Source organism: Nannobrachium achirus (genome assembly GCF_963921795.1).
Source record: "Nannobrachium achirus genome assembly, chromosome: 10".
In the NCBI taxonomy this organism is placed as follows: domain Eukaryota; kingdom Metazoa; phylum Chordata; class Actinopteri; order Myctophiformes; family Myctophidae; genus Nannobrachium; species Nannobrachium achirus.
The window spans coordinates 35511449-35536282 of record NC_137819.1 but is presented as its reverse complement, the minus strand read 5'-3'; the positions used below and the strand labels follow the sequence as shown (position 1 = coordinate 35536282).

General features: G+C 40.9%; 1 protein-coding gene across 1 annotated transcript in view; it reads left to right on the top strand.

The window, feature by feature from the left end:
* The window catches only part of pleca (plectin a), a gene marked incomplete at its 3' end in the record, with an annotated part of 72771 nt that overhangs the window by 30058 nt on the left and 17879 nt on the right, over positions 1-24834 (top strand). The window contains exons 5-24 of the mRNA XM_080735430.1: positions 3529-3618; positions 5929-6006; positions 6114-6206; positions 9395-9561; positions 12262-12377; positions 13529-13635; positions 13872-13991; positions 14426-14521; positions 14728-14855; positions 15772-15865; positions 16815-16969; positions 17839-18196; positions 18718-18795; positions 19280-19441; positions 19830-19934; positions 20504-20599; positions 21907-22032; positions 22727-22879; positions 23256-23410; positions 24037-24163. Coding sequence (XP_080591556.1) covers positions 3529-3618; positions 5929-6006; positions 6114-6206; positions 9395-9561; positions 12262-12377; positions 13529-13635; positions 13872-13991; positions 14426-14521; positions 14728-14855; positions 15772-15865; positions 16815-16969; positions 17839-18196; positions 18718-18795; positions 19280-19441; positions 19830-19934; positions 20504-20599; positions 21907-22032; positions 22727-22879; positions 23256-23410; positions 24037-24163 — 2604 coding nt within the window. The remainder of the gene's footprint in view (positions 1-3528; positions 3619-5928; positions 6007-6113; positions 6207-9394; positions 9562-12261; positions 12378-13528; positions 13636-13871; positions 13992-14425; positions 14522-14727; positions 14856-15771; positions 15866-16814; positions 16970-17838; positions 18197-18717; positions 18796-19279; positions 19442-19829; positions 19935-20503; positions 20600-21906; positions 22033-22726; positions 22880-23255; positions 23411-24036; positions 24164-24834) is intronic.

Here is a 24834-nt window from a genome sequence, read left to right as displayed (position 1 = left end):
GTGACTCAGAGGCTTTTGTCGTTGTTATTCCCTTGTGAGGGGAGTCCCTCTGATCTGGGCCCAGAAGACATGCACGTGCGTGGAGGTCAGAGTATCTGGCTGGCCTACAGACGATTTTTGTCTGTGATCATAAGAGAATGAAACGGGGAACATGGCCACAGGAACGCTTCATTCCCGGGGCCTGTTGTTCCAAGTGCCCCCTGCTGTACACTGACACCTATAATGGACTTGAAGTACCCTAGCTTCCCTATTGGGCTGGCAAACTTCGAGCGAAACTTGGGGGCGTGTCTAAGATCCACCATCTTGAGAGTACCAAAGTTCAAATGTCAAACGGGCTATATAGCAAACACGGAAGCGGCAGTGGGGGTAAAAATCCAGTGACAATAGAAGATGTACAAGCTCACAGCGCATCGCTCACAACTGTCACAACGCTAAACTTGTAGATCAGCTATTTCTGGCGAAAATAATAGTGTGGAGCGAAAAGATGTTTGCTTAATTTTCAAGCGAACGACGCAATTGCGTCGGTTTTTGACGACAAGCAACACCATACTACGGGGTATAAATTAAGCTTTACATTGTGTCACGGATAGCAAGATATAAAACAAGATTTCAAATATATACCTATTACTTATCCATGATATCTAGAATCAACATTTGTGAGGGACATCCTTAGAAGACAACATAAAATAAAATAAAACCAATTACTTCACTTTACTACTTTACTTAATTAATTCAGGACATTAATTCCACATGGTTTCCGACACAAGGACCAAAGTTTCAGATATTATTTGAAAAGGAAAATGTATCCGAATAGCTTCCAGGGTAGATCTATCGGGCCAAATTAACTTTCTGTTCTCTGTTTCCTCTTACTACACATGCACTTTCATTCATTATCCTTTCTTCTTTCCATCCTTCCTACTGTGTCCTTCCATCATCCTTCTTTTCTCCATCAGCACTGGAGAGCAGAGGTAGGTGCTGCCTTTGAGTGCTGAGTGCTGAGTGGACAAACATTCCTTCTGTTCTGCATGTCCCTCTCTCTCTCTCTCTCTCTCACAATCTCACACACACACACGCGCACACACGCACCCACGCGCGCACACACACGCACGCAAGCACGCATGCACGCACGCACGCGCGCACACACACACACACACACACACACACACACACACACACACACACACACACACACACACACACACACACACACACACACACACACACACTTTGCTTGAGTGCTTTAACCCCTAACCTCTGTTCTTACTGGTCCTTTTTAACACATTCCGAGAACACAAGTCCTCAGTCAGTGTTAAAGTCATACTGTGTAACATTCATTTTAAGAAGTGTTTTTGGTGACGCCTCTGGTGAAATCCCGGTCATTACAGTGTTTTTCACCAAGCGCTGCCGTGTAGCTGCGGTGTCAACACGTACTATACTTATTATGTATATATAGTGTCATAACGTTTAGAAAAGTTGTTAAACATGTTTTAAGTGGAATGGTTAATGTGAATAGTGTACCAGTGAAAATGTATTTTAAAATAACTTTTGTTTAGTTGAAAAGGCTATATAGTATGACTTTAAAGTCAGAGAGTGTATGAATTTGTGCATTTTTATAAACTCTCTGACTTGAAGTAACACAGAGCAGAGCATACTGTATACTGTAGGGCTGGGCAGTACATCATATTCATTATGATGGGTGTAGTTTAACGAGTGATGGCGATTAAAACAGGGATGGGGATTAAAACATTAAGATGTCAAAAACAGAATAATTAATCAATCACCTTCGTCTCAGTTTTTCTCCGTTGCTTTCAGTATGTGTCATTCAGGGGTCTGGATCCAGTAAACCAAAAACCATCAATAAAACATGGTGGCACATTGATGCATTGTGGTATTAATAATGTACCTTTATTGAAAGGATTTACCCTTGAGATTTGTCATCTCGTTCTTGAGCGGGTCTTTGATTTACACATAAGGGAGTTTAGAGAAAATGTGTCAAACGTCGACCGTCAACGTTTATCCCATGAATGTTGTGATAAATACTTTTCAGCCGTAACGGCCAGATCTAATAGCACATGCTGTCGAACCAGCGTGTGTGTCCGTGGGCAGACACAGAAGAACAGGTGGTTCTTACAAAGAGGTTTGGCGTGGTGCATTGTGCCTTTCGGCGATGACAGGTGCACCAAACAAAACCAAGAAAAGGATACTGCAAATTAACAATGTTTACGTTGTCAAGTCTGAACAGAACCTCGGTGTTTGACCTAGTATTTACTTTCTGCAGAAGGCACACAGTAACCGTGGCTCACTGTGTGTGGTTAGGCCCCTCCCTTTTAAATACTGTGTTTGTTTTGTACAGGTGAACTGAGCCAGACACAGTATGACTTAGAGTAAATCCTCAATTTTAATCTGCAGACTCTCTGGTTTCCTGTGGATTTTTAATGTGATTAGTGTCATATTAGGCTACAGTGTGTTTCATGCAACGTTGTGTATAAACACCGAACCGATGCTAAAACAAAGCCTGCTGATAGCCATGCGATAGTTTCCTGATCCAATTTCAGTCATTACTCGAGTTACTATGAAATGTGTCTTTTCCGTTTACAACGAAGCATCCGCAAAATACACTGTGATCCAAGAAGATTTACAGTTGTAGAGAAGTAATGATATGGTTGATGTCTTAAATGTTGATTCCATAAAAGTAAACAGCTTTAACCACTTGCAAAAAAATAAATAAATGGGTAAATCCCATTGAGATACTCTTTTTACGAGGGAAACCCTGTGTAAGGTAGCAGCAATACAAAATGCTGGTACTGTAGATCAGTGGTTCTCAACCTGTGGGTCGGGACCCCCAGGGGGGTCCCCAGATGATTACGGTAGCTTAATGTGAAACATTGTTTTCTCTAACAGTAAACACACTAACATAAAGTGTATAGAGGGTATGTGCACATTTCTAAAGTGACAATTTAAAGGAGCTATAGTCAACTTTTTCATTGTAGGGCCAACACTTTGTTTACATCCTAGTCTATAGACTAGAATGTAAACAAAGTGTCGGTCTGACAATGGCCAAAATGATTATTTTATCATTATTTTACGCTTTTTGTGGTATTTTTTGAATAGAAACACATATATGAAGCTTATTTTTTTATAAAATATTTTCGAAACATTATTTTTATTTTAGCATCCGTTTTTCAAGAAAAAGTTGACTATAGCTCCTTTAAGGACTTTTTAAAACCTCTAAAATTACAAATTAAACATTGGCCAAATTGTCAAATATTAGAGGCAGAAATTGTGAAAATAGACGATCTACATGCTCACAACGCCTCGCAACGCCAGGCGTTGTGAGCATGTAGATCTGCTGTTTTCACAATAGAAACATGTTATACAAAATGGAATTCCTCAAATCTTAGTGCTGGTCAAGGTGGAGGGGGGTCCCCCAGTTCAAATATGTTTATTTTGGGGGTCACAGCCTAAAAAGGTTTGAGAACCCCTGAGGTACAGTATGAACTCAACCATCCTCTCTGATTCCATCCTCAGGCCCAGAGGCACATCACAGACCTGTACGAGGACCTACGAGATGGACACAACCTCATCTCCCTGCTGGAGGTGCTCTCTGGAGAGACACTGGTGAGTCTGTCTGGGGCTGCCTGGGCCTCTGACCTCCCCGATGGTAGGACCTCTGCTTCTGCCGTAAAAAAAAAACACCTTTCCTCTGCCACTCTGTCCCACAAATCTCCCCACACTATATCTCCCCATCCTCACTTGATTTGCTTTTCCAGGTCATTCTACTGTTCAGGCTACTCATTTGTGAGTTTTTCCTAACACACTCAAAACTGCTGTGTATTCTCTGAACCATGTCTAATGTCTGTAACCTAATGGGTCACGCGTCGGCACTCATTTGCTTTTCTTTTCTTCCTGCATGCATTCACGTTTGAGTCTTTTAGAGATATGAAGATAGTTCAGTATGTGTTGAAGTACAGTAATGTTTTTTTCTTTCTGCTTTCTTTATACTAGCACTGGTCTTTTTGGTATAACACACCTATTTGGTGATGAACTCCATAGGCTTAAAGGGGTGTAAGTGGTATTGTTTTTGTTAAAAAGCAAATACCAAATAACTTTTTGTTAAATGTTAAAGCTCTATATTCTGATAGTACTATAGAGTGTTTGCTTAGTAACTGGGGTCTCCCCATCGCTTCAGCTCTTCAGCAAACAGAAAAGGCGCTATATAAATAGCATTTTCAGGTCAGGATACCAATTGTATCCTACCAGGAGAGAGAACCACACAAATATCCAGTTCTAATTTTGTCTGCTCCTTTTTTTTGTTGCTTTGTTTCATCACTTGTTCCATGTCACTTGTTTATCCTGTATCCTCTTGTATGAGGTCTCTCACCTGATTGGATAAAATTGGCATCCCAACCTGAAAATGTATTTTCTGTTTAATAAAGAGTTGGTGACACAGGGAGACCCCTGTTACTCAACAGCAATGATTGAATATGATCGGAATATGGGGCTATTTAACACACATTTTAACAAAACAATATCACTCACACCCCCTTTTAAAAAAAACAACAACACTAATTTCCATTCTTTGCTTTCATCTCGTAACCGTTCTCTGCACTGACTTGTTTGATCCCTTTTCCTTTCAATCTAATTCCTGTCTGCTGACCTTTTTGCCCTGACCTGTCCCCCTTCTTGCCTCCGCCTTCTTCTCTTGCGATGCTCTTGCCTTGGTAGCCGAGGGAACGTGACCTTGTGAGGAACGTGCGGTTGGTGAGTGGCGCCTGGACCGTGGCTGGCCGCCTCCTTGGGCGTGGCATGTGTCACCACCCCAGGTGGCTGCTGGGTTGTGCATGATGTCACACTCCCTGTTACTGTCCCTCGCTCGATCTATGTTCAACATTGCCCCCCCCCCCACGCCCCACCTTCCATTTTGTTTTTTGAGGAGTTAGCAAAAACATCCCAACCTCTGTCCCTCCTGGGTCCGTAGTTCTTAAGGGTTTTAATTGAGTTGAGTTACATATTACATGTAGATTATCTGGGTTACGAGAGACATTTCTTATGCTATTTTAGAGATGGAGTGAGTGCTTCATGAGGAATTGAATAGCAGTATAAATATGAGAATTGTATTGGACACAGACTGTGTGTGCAGTGGTGTGGGCATCTCAGAAGAATTGTTATACTTGAAAATGAAGATTATACTGTAGCATACATGCAGGTTTTTACTGTATTAGGTTCACTCACTCTATTGAAAAGCGAAGGACTAAGTAGCATTGCTGCAAGCCAATAAATGTTTTACTAATACAGCAGTAAAGCTTGCGATTGGCTTATAGCTTATGACATCTTGCACCAATGCATGACGTGGTCAGCCAGGTACTGTACGGTATGTTAACTAACAGTTTCTAGTGCACTTGAGACTCATGTAGCAGTGGTGGATGCATATGAAATTTGGCTTGAACCAGTTTAAGGCCTACCTATCTAAATGTTGTAATGTTAGAGAATAAAATGCTATGTACTGTATGTACAGTAGACAACAATGGCGGTGACTGATTATTGGAGGGATATATTGCTGCTGTATCATTCCCATGCATTCACCTTCAAACATCCTGGCTGAACTCCAGTTCATTTCAGAGACATGTTGTATTATATATGGAGAGATCCAAAAGAAAAAAAGACTGTCAAATTAAATTGTGCTCTGTTCACAGCAAAACAGAATTTGAGTCAAACCTCACATAAATGTTCCAATCATTTATTGTATGTCTTGTATTTAAGGCCATGATTGTTTAAAATATTAGTCTACTTCTCAAAGTACAAACAGTGTCAGTCAGACACTGTCATACCTGTCCTCAGTCATGGGTTCCTACTATATTGAGCATTGAGCATTTATTGACAAATATTTTTTTTTCCTAATTAAGTTTTGTGTCCTCTTGTTCTTTACAGCCAAGGGAGAAAGGGCGGATGCGTTTTCACAAACTGCAGAATGTACAGATCGCCCTGGACTTTCTTAAACATAGACAGGTACACAACTTATGAATCTTTTTTCATTTGTTCTTTTGATTTTCCTTTGTTCTTTTCATGTATCTGTAGATAAATAAACTAACATACTGTTGTCGATATTTTAACAGGTCAAGTTGGTCAACATCAGGAATGATGACATTGCAGATGGTAACCCAAAGCTGACTTTGGGGCTGATATGGACCATCATCCTTCACTTCCAGGTAATGTATAACAATTATAATGGTTTATTTATAGATGAAACACAAGACTTCGAGATATTTGAGATACCTGTATCCACAATGGAAAAACTGAGAGAAAATCTAAGCAACAAAGTGAACTTGGCCCTTCTGTAGGCCATCTAGATCAGTAACATTCCTTATCACAGACAATAAAGTAAAAATCTCTCCAGACATCTCCTGATAAATCTGGGGAAACTGCATTACTCATCGGTTTTGCCTGAAAAGTTTCCTAGTCTGTTGTCCATCATTGCAAATCTTCACAAAGGGTTCGTGCACATGCTTCTGTTTGTTGCAAGTAATGTAATTGCGGTCGGTTTGAGTTTTAATCAAGTGCGGTTTGCTGAGTTTACTTACATTAGAACATGATTGATTCACTTCCATGTCAGGGTTGAGGAAACCACAGTGTAGTAAGGCTCTCTGACAATAGGCGCACTAATCAAACTGACTTCAGGCCACCCACTGATGTTGACATAATTATAGCACAAGTCCGAGAGCGCTTCATTTCACTTGGATCTAATTCAACATTTGGCACTACTTAATCTCTGTATATACAACCACTACTGATTCCCATGAATTCACACAGACAAGACAGTGTGTTTTCATTCTCTGTACTGTTACTGTATGAGCCAATTTGGCAGTGTGGCCTAGCCCTAGTGCCTAGTGCAGGTTTTGTGACAACCACACACTATTAATGCAATATATACAACTAAACAAAACATATACAGTATATATTCTTTCAGTTGTCTGCTTTGTGCACACATTCGGAAAATAGCAATGCACTCTTTATGCCGGACAGAAGATAGGGCCCAGCAAGAATTAAATTCACTCATTGTAACGCACTGTGGATTATGGTATCATCTTTCATTTAAAATTAAAGATGATTTTTTTAATGTTTGGGAATTGGTTTACCAGATGGTGACTTTTTAAAATGTGGAAAAAGGGAGAGTAAAGGAAAATTCTTTGATGCTATAATGGATGTGAGGGTCATAGTGGGAGGCAGAACCGGGTCTCCTACCCAAGTTCTTCATGACTCAGTGATTCCCATGAGAAAGTTGGGAAGTAAAATGGGTGTGACAAGCAGTCACGTTTATTCCAGTACTTTGCTTTCTTTAGAGTGCATTTAGATTTACAAGTCGATTTAATCCTTAATGTGGCTAAGAAAAGTGCTATATGATTCTAAGGTCTAATGGGTGTTCTAATGATTACGACGGTGATGCTTGTTGTCGTTATCATTATTATAATTTAATAATATTACCTTTGTCTGGTAAATGTTTCAAGCACTTTCAACAAACCCCTCCAACTCTTCTGTTCTGTTTTAGAGGTGTGCATTGGCACTTCCCTCACGATTCAATTTGATTACGATTCACCAGGTAACGATTCGATTCGATTTCTACCATTACTGCACAACATGGCAAGAGCTGTTTTGGCAACAAAAAAACAGTCAGTACAAGCAGTCATATATAATGATTAACAACATATTTTATTGATATTATTATAATTATATATTATATATAATTATATTTAGGCTTTGATTATCGATTATGTCACGTTGCTGCATCAATGCAGAATTGAGCACTGCCGAATTGCGATGCATTGCTGAATTGATTCTTTTTGACACCACTATTCTGTTTGCATGGTCCTGACATGCCGTCCGGTGTACAAAATAATTCTCATCTGTTAAAACCTCATCCTTGAGGAAGCACTTAATCATCTGGTGCCTGTTATTTGTTCCACACAAAGTAAACTCTTGCAGTGGCACATGGTAGTCATCATTAAACAAAGGCTGATTTCCTTTGAGCTCCCCATGGCCTACTAAGTTAATAGTTTATAGACGTGCAAGTGAGCGGTTGAGTTAATAGACCTCCTCTGCGAGGGGGAGGAGGCAGGAATTTCTCTCAATTTAGTAGAAAAATAAAGTAGATTTGGTCCTGAAGGGCGGAGGTCCTGTGTTTCCACTGGGCTTGTGACTCACTCGGTGCCCACGCACGTAGCACTGGGGTTCCCCTTTCTGTAGAGAAGGGTGATTGTCCTCATTTTTCTCCTCCACCCTTTCCTCTAAAAAAGCCTGGAAGTGAAATTGTGAGCACTTCTGTGACGCATCAGCATGACCACAAAATAACGTTAGTTTTGTAATGAAGCCCCTGCTTGTTCTATCGAGGGCCTAGAAATAGGTCTCATGACTGGAACAGCAAATGTATCATCTGCAAATATTTTTATTTTGCTCAGTTTGGATTTTTTCACTCAAATCTTGACATTTTCATCTCTGAGATGGTGTATATTTTGTTGAATCATTGCATCACCCTATATTACAAACCCCATCTATCTGGCACTCCCAAGATGATTAATGCAATCACTGTAAATTATTTGCAAATACTATTTGACCAAGAGATACAAATTATAAAGAGATAGAGATACTGTATGGATCAGATCATAATCAGTGTGGAATGGATCATGTACTCAATATGTGGATTGGATTACATGCAAAATAGACACCATAGACATTACTTTGTACATTTATAATAGCCGGCAGCCAGGAATTCTGTCAATGTGCCACAAAGGTAAACACAGCACTGGCATTCACCTTACATCTTTACGGCGTAAGCCTCCTGTGTATTTAGTTGAGTCTCATCTTTCATGAGCGAGAGAGAGAGAAAAAGAGGGAGTTCTTGTGACTCATTACCTAGACTGCCAACTGTTCTAAAAAGGAATTTGCCCATGGAGGTTTTGTGACATGGAGACGCCAACGTCTCCTTGCTGGCAGATTTAGCTTGGTTAAATAAGCGGTTATCAATTTAATTTTGCTCTTATGGATCTCATGAATCGTTTTGGTTTTCTTCCAAACCAGTAAGTGCAAAGGACTTCATGTGCCTTCCAGATACAGCCACTGGTTAATGAAGGTTTGAGATGTGAGTCATCTAAAGTCTGGAAGAAATCAACTGGTGTTTTGGAAAACACCAGCCTTCCCTTCTGTCAACAAACAGAGTAGTGCATTTGTTTGGTGTATCGCATTGGAGTAATTCATTCATTTTGGATTGGCTATTTTTATGGCCCCAAACTGAAAATTAAATTCAACCAAAAACCACATCGAATACAAGGAAAAGGAAAAGAAAAACACAAACAATTCAACATTACACAGTATTTAGTCATGATTTTTCAATTTGTTCCACCAGATCTCAGACATCCAGGTGAATGGCCAATCAGATGACATGACAGCCAAGGAGAAGCTGTTGCTTTGGTCCCAGAGGATGGTGGAAGGATACCACAGCATGCGCTGTGACAACTTCACCACCAGCTGGAGGGACGGCAAGCTCTTCAATGCCATCATACACAAACACAGGTGAGATGCTACAATAAACTGGACTATGTTAAGCCCAGCGGGCAGAGAATGCAGCCTATCCTTGTCATTGGGGTTGAGACTCATTAATTTCCTGTCAAACTCAAACTTGGCATTATTGTAACTGCGATATCGGTGCTAAAAATGCACTCATAAGACCCTTTGGATAAAAGTGTCGCCATCTGTGCCCAACAATGTAGTCACTCCCCTCCAGAATCACACTGCTGCTCATCGGCAATCGAATCCCACCAGAGCCCTCTTCCTGTTCCATGCCCTCTAGTCTATCCTATTCTGTTCTCCTGCTGACTATGATCACAAGTTTATCAGTGGGCCCCATTACCCTTAACAGGTCTGAATCGTCTGACTACATTGTGACTCCAAAAAGAACACAGACAAATGCTCACTATTAATGAATCTCTAAAAGTCTTAAAAATAGACCCAAATCAGGCTTATTTTATGCAATGCATTTTATTAATTTGCATTAATTTGAACTGTTGTTTGTGTCATCAGAAGGTCACATGCACACGGAACACAAATATCTAGCAAAAGCAACAAAAGTTTTATTCCGAATGATGTTTCACCGTAAAAAGACATCAACGTGGCATCAACAGTATGAAAAGTTTTGAAGCTAAATACTCACCAGCGATTTTCATAGATTTTATTCATCAGGCCCCTGGTCTGTGACGACCTCGATAGTTAAATGAACCATGCGTGTGTACTGTCTAGTATAGTTATGTAGCATAATTGATGGAGAAGTAAAAATATTTTCTTGAGCTATTCCGACCCATTTTATGATCGCTCAAGCTTGCCCGGTCCTGGGATCTTGAAATGCTGCAGGCTATACAATTTGAAGACACTGTCACTGCTGCATACCTACAGTTGTAGTTAGATTAATATTCTCCTCAAAATACTTAGCATGTCAGGACAACCTTGTGGTCAATCACCATTAGTCAAGTATCAAGGAGAATCTAATCTCTGTTTACAATGCAATTTGTGGTTCATTTGTTAAACATCATTCACAGTCACACCAATCAGTCATTATGGATTTAAAATAACATAATTTGCTGTCAACACTTGTGATAAAATGTTGACACTGGGTGACTATGTTGTCAGATCACAATGAAAATGCATGATATCTGTCACAAGATGCATTGCATGGAAAAGCTAAAAACTTGAAGCATCCCCCAAACACTACTACACCAAAACAACATATACAACCTGAGTTGGCATCATTTGGTATAATGAGAGTACGTTTTTCCTTTTTACTGTGAGGGTGTATCACGTCAATGTGTGAATAAGATACCCTAGGGGCATGTGCTCTGGAGTCTGCAGGTTGCAGCAAAACACAGGTACGCTAACCATTCTGCCATAAGTTCTTTCTCTGTGGAGGTAGAGCAGGATGGGCTCCACTGTACCATAACACATTCGGAGCTGCAAGGAGCTATTTGATCCCTCAAGCGGAGAAGAACAGAAGAGAGCAAAGGACAAAGAGCGCAATAGATGCGGAATTGGATGCAAGTCAACAACTGGAGCCAGAATGAAATTGCTCCTCTTAAGTTAGAGTAACATTGATTCTTTCACTTTGTCATGGCTCGTGGATGTTAGTTTTTATCAACGTCGGACCTTCTGCCAAACACTAGACAGATGTATTTGTAAAGGATACAGGATAAAAGGAAATCTACAGTGCAACACAGCACCCTCGACCCGTGCAGCAATGAAGAAGATGAAGAGAAAGTTCCCGTCTGGGAAGAGACTGAACAGTGCCTCCAGCAGTGTGGCCGGCTCCGCCAGCGACCTGGAGGACAGGGTGGTTATGCTGTGCGAGGACATCCCGTCCGAGAACTATTCAGAGTCACGCAGGGGTCCCCAGAGCCCACGGGCCCGTTCTAGCAGAGGATCTCAGAGCGACACAGGATCCGAGCCACAGTTTGTGCACCTGAGCAGGGATAGACTATCCTACAGAAAAGCATGCTATGTGGACAGGGAACCACCCCGAGGTCATGGGGAATACTATGTGCAGAGAATCGTGCAAGTGTACGTTATTTATTGATTAATTATTTCCAAAGATGGTGATTGGGATTAACTTTGATGCATACATTCTTGTTCCTTCCTACACAAACTGTGGAAGACTTCTATTTTGTGTGTAAGAGATTAATGCCCAGCACGAAAGTTAGAGCTAATATCTGCGTTCAATGTTAAAGCTATTTGGTGTTCACTATACAGTATGTTCCTTTTTGGTATTTCTAAACAAAGTGGTGTATTTTACTTGCTATTTCTTTATTGCAGCTGAGGTTTTTGCTTACCTGTGCTGTGAATCCATTTTGAGTTTATAATATTCCTTGTACTTGTATCTGCACGCTGTCTGTGATTACCTCCTTGGCAGTGTGCGTGCAAAGTCTACTTTCTTTGTGCACAAATTGACGGGGGAATAGCAAGCCCAACTTTTAGCAAAGACTCTTGTTTTTGCCTGCCCTGTCTGATATTAACTCCCCCCAACTTCAGTGATGATCAAAACGCCTCAAGCAACAAGCATGTGGAAAATGATGAGTGGCAGGTGCAACATAAAAAAGAAAGTGTAATTATGTAATGTAACAAATACATTTTCCCAGCTTAATCACTTTTTTTGTGATTGACAGGCATAGTAATTTTCAAGTAGTACCAGTTTTAATGTATTATTTATGATCTGTCTGTCTGTCTCCCCAGGCCAACTCTGATTGACATGGGTAAGGTGTACCACCAGAGTAACCAGGAGAACCTGGAGCAGGCGTTCAGTGTGGCAGAGAGGGAGCTGGGTGTCACAAGACTGCTGGACCCAGAGGGTGAGAAAACACATGCAGGGTCAACAGTATTACTCTGATTCATTTACAGTACAAAGAAATACCAAATGTACTCATCTGCATTTTGGTTCAAAACCTTGCTTAAAGGAGTAGTTCACCCCCAAAATGACTGTTTTCCTATTGATTACTCACACCATGGAGACTTGAGTTCAATAATATTTTTAGTTTTTTGTCTCAATCCTAAGTCAATAATGTGATTAAGGTACAATAAATGTACTCCTATTGATTCCGGATGGGGACCCAACTGCATTTGGGTCCCCATCCGGAATCAATGGGGGTAAATCTACTACTAGTAAGACGCCTCAGGGCGACATGCGACCTCGCCCTAAAGGGTGAGGTTGTGCCAATTCTTGGCCATCTGGCCTGTGATGTATATCAGACCAGCAGTTACCCATATATGGAGATCCATGTACTGTATATAGTACATCCCTTTTATGCCCATACATGGAGATCCCTGTCTGAACCAGATGCACAGATATGGGCTGTCTTCCTCCATATATGGGCATTCCCATATGAAGTCCTGTTAGATATGGGCTTAATATTGATGACATCAGGGATCTCCATATATGGGCATAAAAGGGATTCTGTTAGAGTGGTTCCCATGACATCACAACATACAATATATTTTATGCCAATACATGGAGATCCCTATCTGAACCAGCCACACAGATATGGGCCATGTCTTGGCCATCTGGCCAGTGATATATATCGATGACATCAGGGATCTTCATATCAGGGCATAAAAGGGATTCTGGGGAATACCCATATATGGACTTTTACATAGGTGATGTCACTTGTGATGTGATATCACCTGTGATATCACAGTGATGTGTCAAGGGAACCAACCCATAGACTGTAAAAATGTGTACAAAAATGTGCTTCACGTCTACATGCAGACAAGCTGTGACATTTCTCATGGTAAACTGCGACCTTTGGTCGCAAAAAATAGTTTTTTGTCTTAGGAATGCGAAGAAAACCCAAAGATATTATAAAAAAATATATACAAATATTATAGAACTACTCCTTTAAGACTTTATTTTGAATGTTGGCCAAAAAAGATTTGTTCCCTGCATCTTTTAAAGAGAAATCCCTTGAAAAATGTCAGTTGTTGACAACTCCTTTCTGGCCTGTAGATGTGGACGTGCCACACCCAGATGAAAAGTCCATCATTACGTACGTCTCCTCAATGTACGACGTCATGCCCAGAGTACCAGATGTTCAAGACGGCGTGAAAGCTAACGTGAGTGCTCCTTTTGTGCCGAAACACTGATTCTGCCAGTTGACTAGTCAAAGGAAAAGTAACCTACAACATGACCGGCTGTTTTTCTCAGTTAATGGTCTTGGATTTGTTGGACAATTTTGCACGAAGCATGTGAACAAACAAAATAGTACCCATAGTACCACAGTGGTATCTGATTACAGTACATAGTGTAAAGTTAACACGAACCCTGTTCTCTGTCTGCATCCTTGTTTTAGGAGCTAGAGCTGCGTTGGCAGGAGTATTACGAGCTGGTCACCATGCTGCTACAATGGATCAGACATCACATCCTGGTCTTTGAGGAGAGGAAGTTCCCCACCAGCTATGAGGAGATTGAGGTGAGTGAGTGAAGCTCTGCGGGAACAGCAGAGGTAGACAAGCATGCAGATTGAGGGAGATGGAAAGTGCAGTGCACGCACGTCATCCGTGGCCCAGGTGCAAGACAAGCAAAAGTATCATAAAAAAGAATGCCCACTGGTGATGCTGACATACATGAATACACGAATGATACACACAATATACATGTACCGTGTAAGTCCTGATGAAGATCTGAATAGATACAAATAACTGAGCTTTTTCCAGCATCACCAGTGTGCAGACTCTATTCTTTTTTTTGTTGTTGAAATAGTATGCCTTGGACTTCTCTTCTTTAGTCTACAGAAGTCCTGGCATTATCTCTCTTTATCTTCAAGATCAAATCTCAGGTGATGGTGACCATGGGGGTGGTGTTAGTGCTGATCTGGTTCAAATCTATCCTTGTTCTAACCCACAGGTTCTTTGGCGGCAGTTTATGAAGTACAAGGAAACGGAGCTCCCCGCCAAAGAGGCAGACAAGAACCGCTCTAAACATATCTACAAATCTTTTGAGGTCAGTGTTCTCTACATAGATAGCTCTTTTAATGTTGCATTGTTTTATACATGAATTTTGGATGCAGATGTATGTGCAGTGTGGTATTCATTGCTTTACTATACTGCCCCTTTGTCCTGGGTAATGCTGCGAATTCCTTCAAACCATCATTTGCACATTGGATAATAATAATTAAATGTCACTTATAGTAGTCTTTTGCTTGGTAGGGTGCAGTCCAGGCAGGCCATGTTAAAGTGCCACCTGGGTACCACCCCATCGATGTGGAGAAGGAGTGGGGCCGCCTACACGTCGCCATACTGGAGCGAGAGCGTCTGCTTAGGACCGAGTTTGAGAGGCAAGTGTTGATTGATTGATTATTTTATTAGACAAAAATGGAGAACAGTACAAGTATAGTCAATACAATAGAAATGTAGTACAGTACAAGTACAGTTAAAAGGAACATCCCAAATAAGACCTTTTACAGTATTTTTTACGTTGGAAGTCCTTGGCTGTTTGTGAATCTCATCACATGTCCTTCTTGTTGTCAAAGCAAACGCTGAAGTTTGTTGCCAATACCTTATGAACAATACTGGTAAAATACCACAGGGCGCAAGAAACCATCAAGGAATGAGTCAGGCGCTCTGGACCTGAAGTTTGTGACTCATAAACCAACTCGTAAAGCCTACGTTGGCTGGAAGGGAAACTGAGTCTGCATTGTGAGGTGGAAGTAAAAACCACATTTTAATTCATGGGTACAGATCCAATATTATGGTCATTTTGCAGCATATTCTAGTTTATTTCAAGATTTGTTTTCCTAATGATGAGCTAGCGGGGCGTAACATTCTATGACAAGACTCCCGAAAAGCTACTTCAGTGATGACTGTGGTTCACCATTCAGTACCCCATCTTCCAACATCAGGCAAAGCTTGAAAAGACCTGTGGACAGAGAAGATTTCATGATGGCCTTTATGAATCATGGCTATGCATTAAACTTTTTATTTCGCCAGCAGAGGGCGTGAGTGCTTTACTTTTTCAACATTTTCACTAGCATGTTTTCCAATTTGAGAAACTACACTGGCATGTATGGTGTGTATCATGGCATTTTTTCTTTTCTTAAAATGTAAAAAAGAAAAATTAAAGAAGAAGAACATCTTTCTCCTTTTAAACAGTTTGTACTCATAGTCTGTGTAAAATGAAACAGCAGACTCATTGATACTAGTACACATAGAGTATGTGGTCTTTCTTCTCTGACCTGTCCACCCTCACCGCAGGCTGGAGCGTCTCCAGAGGATTGTCAGTAAGGTCCAGATGGAGTCTGGGGTCTGTGAAGAGCAGCTCAACCAGGTGGAGGGCCTGCTACAAACGGTGAGACACATCCTTGAAGATGCTCTTGCATAGCTGTATCATAATCAGTATTTTAATTAATTAACCACTTAAACCCAATATCAGGGGTCTTCAACAGGGGGGACCCCTAGGGGGTCCTCAGAGTTACTACAGGGGGTCCTCCAAATCTTTGAGTGATAGAAAGTTTTTTATGTTCTTCCTTTTTTATATTAACCATTTGAACCCTAGTGTCCATATTGGGAGAACTTTAGCCAAAAATAGGAGATCTACAAGCTCACAACGCCTCGCAGCTCGAGCCGTTGTGAGCTTGTAGATCGTCTATTTTCGGCAAAGAGCTTTGGTGTAGAGGGGGAAAGGTGCAGACTAAGTACAGAGTGAAAGGTGAAGTTTATTAAGTAGCAAGTCGTAGACGGTTCAAGTGGTTAAATATCTGAAAACACAAATTGACATGAATCCAAAATACACTGATGATTGTGCTGTCAAACAATTAAACTATATGGAATCTATGAAAAGGTTGAGGGGGTCCCTGTTTCATCTCTCTCTCAACTAAGGGGCGCTTGGCCTAATATCTGAAAACACAAATTGACATGAATCCAAAATACACTGATGATTGTGCTGTCAAACAATTAAACTATATGGAATCTATGAAAAGGTTGAGGGGGTCCCTGCTACATCTCTCTCTCAACTAAGGGGCGCTTGGCCTGAAAACGTTGAAGACCCCTGCCCTATACACTTCAGTTGACCGGGATCCCCCATTCCCCAAGGGTTGGTCAACCCACCTTTTCCCCATTTATACCAGTTCTGTTCGTCGAAGATACCCGATCTAGATCGCCCATTTTCACTGAATGTTTACAATATGGCATGCCCAGAATTGGGACGCTAGGGTTCACGTGGTTAATTTATATGAAAACGAGAGAGAACAGAAAACGAAAAGCAAGACAATGAATACCTTCTCCCATGTTTGCTGCAGGACATGAGGATGCTGAGTTCAGGGAAGCCTGCTCAGCACTCAGGAGAGATGGAGGCAGACCTGGAGAAGGCGGAGGGAATGATCCGATTCCTCTTCAATGACGTTCAGCTGCTCAAAGATGGACGGCACCTTCAAGCTGAGCAAATGTATCGCAGGTCTGAAATTCAAATTACCGTAGATTTTAGGGTTGCAATGTTGAATTCACCCACACTGCGGATGTTACAGTATAGGATTAAGCTACAACCTCACAACGTGCCTCAACACAACGCATTGTGAGCTTGACTATTTATGCTACTCGAAACACGCTTAAGTAGTTAATAGTGCTGAGATTATAATTATTTTTCTTTCATCCTATTTGCTAAGAGTCTTTGAAGTTCTATGATCACAGACAGAGCCCTCTAAACCCATAGATGATCAATGGGCTTAAAGACATACGTGATCTATGATAGATAAAACCAGGGGTCTTCAACAGGGGGTCCTCAGAGTTACGACAGGGGGGCCACCAAATCTGTGTTATAGGATAATTCTTTTAGATTATCAACTTGAATTCTCCTCAGAATTGTGATGCAAGGCATCACAATCACAATTCTGAGGAGAAATGTAGCCAAAAATAGCAGATCTACAAGCTCTCAATGTCTTGCAACGTGAGGCGTTGAGAGCTTGTAGATCTGCTATCTTTGACAAATAGGTTTGTTGTAGAGGTAAAAAAAAGAGCAGACCAAGTGAAAGTAAGTAACGACAGTGCTGTCAAACAAGTTTATAAGTCCATTGATTTGAAATCAATGAAAATCTGTATCATACATTTATACAATTATATGTAGAGGGGGTCCCTGCTTCATGTCTCTCTCAGCTAAGGGGTCCTTGGCCTGAAAACATTGAAGACCCTTGGATAAAACGATTGTCTCAAACCCAATATTGTATAGTTTGTCTATTATATGTTGATCAATTTTCCTCCCATTTGCTTACATTAATCAACACACAGCTCCATCGTTCACACTGACCGATGTGTTGTATTCTTCTCCAGAGTTTACCGTCTTCACGAGAGGCTGGTGAACCTGCGCAGTGAGTTCAACCTGCGCCTCAAGTCTGGTGTGACCACAGCCCAGATTCCCATGACTCAGATGGTTCAGCAGCAGGTGCAGACTCAGAGCTCCCAGACCCTCCAGCAGGCCCCCATGAGGGTGAGGCCCGAGCTGGATGAGGTGACCCTGCGCTACATCCAGGACCTGCTGGGCTGGGTGGAGGAGAACCAGCGACGGGTGGACCAGGGGGAGTGGGGAACTGACCTGCCCACAGTGGAGTCGCAGCTGGGCAGCCACCGTGGTCTGCACCAGTCTGTGGAAGAGTTCCGCTCCAAGATCGAAAGGGCCAAGGCCGATGAGGTGTGCTCTTCTGAGATATATTACACTGACTACTACTACTACTAAGATAAGAAAGGAAAAACAATGAAAGAGACATATTTTCACCAATGACAGACCAGCACGCTCACAGGCCTATATCGGTTTAGTACTTTTGGTCTAGCATAGCACAAACAGCCCTTTGCACCATTAAAGGAGTAGTTCACCCTCCAAATTACTTCTTTTCTATTGGTTACACACTCCATGGAGACTTGAGTTCAATCATATTTGTTTGTATTTGTCGCATTCCTAAGACAATAATTTGATTACAATAGATTTACCCCCACTGATTCCCAATGGGTGTGAATTTACTACAATCAAATTGTAAACCCCTCATTTTGGAGGTTTACTACTCTTCAACATGCCAGATGATACCAGCACACCCATTAAATATGGCAAAACATAGATCATATAGACTTCCTCATCATGTCACCATAAATCACTTCACTGTTTGACTGATTAATTTGTATTTTACATTTGTTCTCATTGTCTTTTCTCTGATCCAGAGTCAGGTCTCGCCTGTGAGTAAAAGTGCCTACCGTGACTACCTGTCCCAGCTTGAGCTGCAGTATGGAAGACTTCTGGTAAGTTACAAACTTAAAAACTCAAAGCAAAGAAACTGAAAACATTCACGAGACTAGAGCAGGGGTCTTCAACAGGCGAAAGATTTGTGGGGGTCCCTGCTTCATCTCTCTCTCAACTCCTTGGTCCTTGGCCTGAAAACATTGAAGACCCCTGGACTAGAGAATAGTATCGTATGTGTTTAAGGATTACAATAAACTAAGTTAGACCATGCTGGAGCGTACCATAAATTGGTCCACACTGTACTGAATATTTATTGACCACCTCTAGACTTAGTAAAAGGGTTGGCTCTGTACTTTTTCCACCTCTACACCAAATATACAAGCTCAAACTTGTAGTTCGGCTGTTTTTGGTTAATGTTCCCCCCCCAGAATATGGATGCAAGAGGTTAATTGTATTGATTTTTCAAGCCCCTATTAAGCTTCAGGTAATTTCCCCAACCAGAGACAATAGCACATTGTTTGTTCATCATATGTCTTCCTGCAGAATGCTTCCAAGACTCGTCTGCGCTACCTGGCAGAGCTTCATGCTTTCGTAACCGCAGCAACCAAAGAGCTGATGTGGCTGAACGAGAAGGAGGAGGAGGAGGTCAACTACGACTGGAGCGATCGAAACACCAACATGACAGCTAAGAAAGACAACTACTCGGTACGCTGGACTTCTCAGTGTTTAATTTCACCTAAGATTCATGAAAAGATGTACAATCGTTTTAGTTGGAATTATACTATGTTGTTAGCAGATTGATGCACCCTCATGATCAACTGCTCATGTAGAAGCGTATTTCCAAAATATAATAATAATAATAACAATACGTTATTATTTAAATGTATTTACTTTTCATTATCTGAAATTCACCAGTCAATACCTGTAGAAGCAATAGAAACAGCAATAGCGATCCATAATTTATTCGAATTTTGCACTTCTATTAATTTTGCAGCTGTAAATTACCCTTTTTTTCAAGTGGTGGACATCACATTTTGTATTAAAACCCTTCATCAACTATAATGCTGAATGATGCTTTCTCGTTGTGGAGCAGGGTTTGATGAGAGAGCTGGAGCTGAGAGAGAAGAAGATGAACAACGTCCAGGCCACAGGAGACAAGCTCCTGAAGGACGGACACCCTGCCAGGAAGACCATAGAGGTAGAGCTGATCTATATCTTAATCAGTGTTACACCATAAATAAGCACTATTTCACTCTACCTTGGCAGTGCACTACTGTATAGTTCTGTCATTCTTATTAGGTATGATTATAGGTTGTATATAGAAATACCTCTCATTCAATAGTAGTACTATGTCTCTAGATGTCTCCACTATGCCTGATAGCTATTGTTTTGGTACAGCCTGTCCTTGAATCAGAGAGTACAGTATAACTATGGCCTGATCCCTGTGCCTCTTTGCAGAACTACCGTTCTACCACTGAGATTAGTGTCAGTTATTGTACTTCTCCCCATGATACCATGTACATAAAGCATACCATTCACGACCAAGAATATTCTCTCGACTCCCTATTTGCCTCATTGATTACTGATTGATCCAGAATTCCATGGCATGGTGGGAATGTTTTCCACTGTAACACCTGATTTACCGTATACTTAGTTATGTGTCGGCGTCGTGCACCGAAAATAACTGATCCACAACCTCACTCACCTCACTTATGCTCAACGACATAACTTTGGAAATCATGCACTCTTCATCCTTCTGTCCTCAAGGCTTTCACTGCAGCCCTCCAGACCCAGTGGAGTTGGATCCTTCAGCTGTGCTGCTGTATTGAATCCCACGTGAAAGAGAACACGGCGTACTTCCAGGTATGTCCACGATGAATGCACTTCTGTTCAGAAAACATCAGTCCCCTATAACTGATACAAATTAGGCCGTGGACCCCCATTTGAAAAGAGTTTGTGCCAGGGTTCCCTATAAGAGAAGATTTTTGTGGATAGATTTAGTACAGAATTCTACAACTGACTGTTCTGCAGTTGTGCGTCGAGAGAGGAAAACCTATGATCTGAATACTTACAGTAGACATTCTTAATTAGGATAACTAGTGAAATATAGTGACATTAAACTGTTATTTGGGGGTCCCATGTTTGGGTTGTGGACCAATTCTTAAAGGTTGCATTGCATAATAGCAGTAAATACCCCCTTTTCATTCCTACATTTAAAAATATATAATATTTCTACATAAAATAAAAAATCAAACCTCGGTTCGAATTGAAGCGGTGGACAGATAAAACTTCTATTCTGAATGTATTTGGAGAGCTGGTATGACAGTTGGTATAATAGGTTTAAAAAATAAAATAGATTAAAACACATACATTAAAATAAGAATTTGTAATTAAATAAATACATAAATAAATATAAAGTGTTTAAATAAGACAGATAAACCCTGAAGGCCAAATTATCATGTGAAGCTTGACCAATCCTCAAAGTATCCATTCATCTGACCGGGAGGGACACCGCACACATATTCTAGATGTACAGGACATATAAAGCCTATTCATTCTGAACTGAAATGACCATATATGGACATGGGACACACATTTTGCTTTTTGAAAAAGCCTATTCATTCTGGACTGATATTTTACACGTACGGGACAGGAAAAACCTGTTCATTCTGGCCTGGAGTGACCATATATGGACATAAGGTAACGGACATTCTGTTTTTGAAAAACCCTGTTCATTCTGGACTGAGATCACCATATATGGTAATTAAACGGACATTCTGTTTTTGAAAAAGTCTGTTCATTCTGGACTGAAATGACCATATATGGTCATTTGTGATACACACAAAGCCATTCATTGGAAGCGGTTTCCACCGCTTCAAAAATTACAATTATTTCCATTAAAAAAATGTTTTAAGTAGTGAAAATAGCAGCTCTACAAGCTCAGTTATTTTCACTAGTTTGGATCCCGGGGTTAGGGTTTACTTGTATAGCATTTAACCAGCTAGACATTAAGAGTTGTGTGATTTCATATGGTTTGCGTTTTACTGTTTAATGTCCATCCTATGTGAACGTCTTCCTGTTTCACGTATAAATGAATTAAAAAACAAATAATTCTTGTAATAATGTAATATTGTAATAGTAATAATAATAATAGTTATTTGTCTATCTAGTTCTTCTCTGATGTGAAAGAGGCAGAGGAGCAGATGAAGAAGATGCACGACACGATGAAGAGGAAGTACACGTGTGACCGCAGCATCACTGTCACGCGACTGGAGGATTTGCTACAGGACGCGGCTGTACGTTTACTCTGATTAACAAGAAATAGTATTATTGATTGTATTATGTACATATTTTGTTAGGATTTAGGAGCTATACATTCACTATGTGCTATTATTATATAATGAATAAGTCCAGTGGTGTGTTCTAGACTTTTTTTGAGGGCATACTATAATCTATGATCCGCGGCTATTCGTGTGACCAGGGCATACGTCAGTGCATAATGCCTATCAAATACGCTACTTTGAAAGGTTCACGAGGACAGACGCTATTCATATTTTTATTTTCGACAGCAGACGCCGTATATGTGCGTTACAGGTAGAACACAGTACTAAATATGTCCTCCTGTTATACAGCATAAGGGATGTCCTGTGTTTTGGCCAGCCCCAGCTTAATGCACAGGTTTTAGGGGCTGCAGCCCTGGGCACCAAGCTTTGCCTGGCCAAAAATGAAAAAACGAATTATACATTTTAACGATATTATCTATCAATGGCTGGGTTTCCCAAAGCGATTTTAGGTGTAGTTGATTATGATGGTGTAGTTGTAGGGGGCTAAATAAGTCCCTCTGCCCGAACCCATGTAAACCCATGACGATCGGGGCTTGGTCTCTACGACCATTCGTGTGCTACGATGGGCTAAAATCAATTTGAGAAACCTGGCCATTATCTTTTCTATGATTGAATCTATGATTTTTCTTTATTGTGTCCTCTGCAGGATGAGAAAGAGCAGCTGAAAGAGTTTAAAACTCACCTTGATGGTCTGCACCGTAGAGCTCAGACCATCGTTCAGCTCAAGCCACGTAACCCTGCGACCTCGATAAAGGGCAAGACGCCTATTCAGGCTGTCTGTGACTTCAAACAGATGGAGGTGAAAAGATCACATAACATTACTGTACTGTGTGCCAGTAATGGTGCAAGTACACTACAGTATCTATTCCCTTTGTACCGTATGTACTGTATGTCATGTGGTGTCCCTTTTAACAAAAGTGCCTAATTCCTTCCTAATTTATACTTGGTTGCGTGCTTCCGGTATGCAACAACGACATGCCACCAATAGGAATAAATCAGACTTACTTTAACAGTACCATGAGTACCCTCGATGGGCACCAGCTCCCTAAACCTAGCACTGTAGGTCCCACATAAGTAATTATCATCCACCCTTGACACATATTGTTATTGGAATGATGTTATAATGTGCTACACACAGCTGCTACAACATTCTGTCTTCTGTACCGTTGTTGTAGATCACGGTTCACAGAGGGGATGAGTGTGCCCTGCTGAACAACTCTCAGCCCTACAAGTGGAGGGTGCTGAATGATCAAGGCAGTGAAGCCACGGTGCCGTCCATCTGCTTCCTGGTCCCTCCAACCAATAAGGAGGCTGTGAACAGTGTAACTGGGTGAGCCAAGCATCTGATTACTCATTACCTAACTGTATATCGGCGTGGTCGGGTACAAACCTTGAATATCCAAAACCGTTACTTTTCAGGAAATGAAAAATAAAAAAGATAACCTGTGTTCCAGTGGATCCAATGTAGTTATTATTTAGTCACAAGCTTTTTCATAATTATAAAACCCAGACACACTCACACATACAAAATTCGCAGTCGGCCCGGACCACTGGAGTAGCGGTCCACCTAGGCTCAATGTAGCCTGACAGCGCACCGTGGGTTCGAGTCCCAATCCCAACGTCCTTTGGCTGCTTGTCAATCCCCATCTCTCTCCACATTCCTGTCAACTTACTTTCCAATTAAGGCATAAAAAGCAACAAAAAAAGAAAAGATTCTTTAGAAGAAAAAAAATATATACAGTCACACTTTCAATATTCAAACATTTTCATAAATAGGGAAAATAGCATAGCCTATATATTGTGTGTCACTCCTGTATGACGAAGTAGGGCATTCATTTCAAAAGGAAACCATGAAAGGTTATATGGAGATACAAGGACAGCAACGCGATAGACTTTACTTAAACACTTTACTTAAACACTCTTAAGTTCTGAAGTCCTCTGCTCTGTCCTCTTCAGTTTGGACGGCAATCTCCAGACACTTCAGACGCTGTGGAAGACGATGAACGTGGACATGAGGAGCCTCCTCTCATGGCAGTATCTAACGAGAGACATCCACATCATCAACTCCTGGAACATCACCATGGTAAAAAGGCCAAGGCTGAATAATATTTGATTTATTATGTGCCAACAAAACGACTATTGATATTTTTTCCAGCCCTACAATATTTTCAAATGAGGTCCTCTTTACAGATTTAGGAGGTAGCGAGGGGGATCCCTAAAGCAGTGGTTCTCAACCTGCGGGTCGAGACCCCCAGGGGGGTCCTCAAATTATTTTGTTAATCATCTGGGGAGATGATTAACTTAATGTGCAACATTGCTTTCTCACTCAACAGTAAACAACCCAGCATACAGTTTAACTCATTCTGTGCCAATGACTGCTTATGACGTTTTTTTCCAATAGCCCTGTGTGCCAATGACGGCTTATGACGGTTTTTGTGTTTTTTACATAGAAAAAAAAAGAAGAAAAAAAAAAAACATTTTTTTTTTTTTTTTTTTAAGATGTCAAAATGACCTGAGATCAGAGAGATGCTTTTCTCTGTTTGTGTGTTCGCTCCCTCGTTTAGCTGATTGAGAAAATGTGTGTTCATGTGTGTCCATTCTAGTGGATGGACACTTTTTTTCATTCAAACAGCTCTATCTCTGGAACCATTTGTCCGATTGACAAAATTATTTTTGCCACTGAATCACAACAACTGTGTCTGTTTCTGTGGGGAAAAAAATTATAAAAAAAAAATCATTTTTTTTCATTGCATA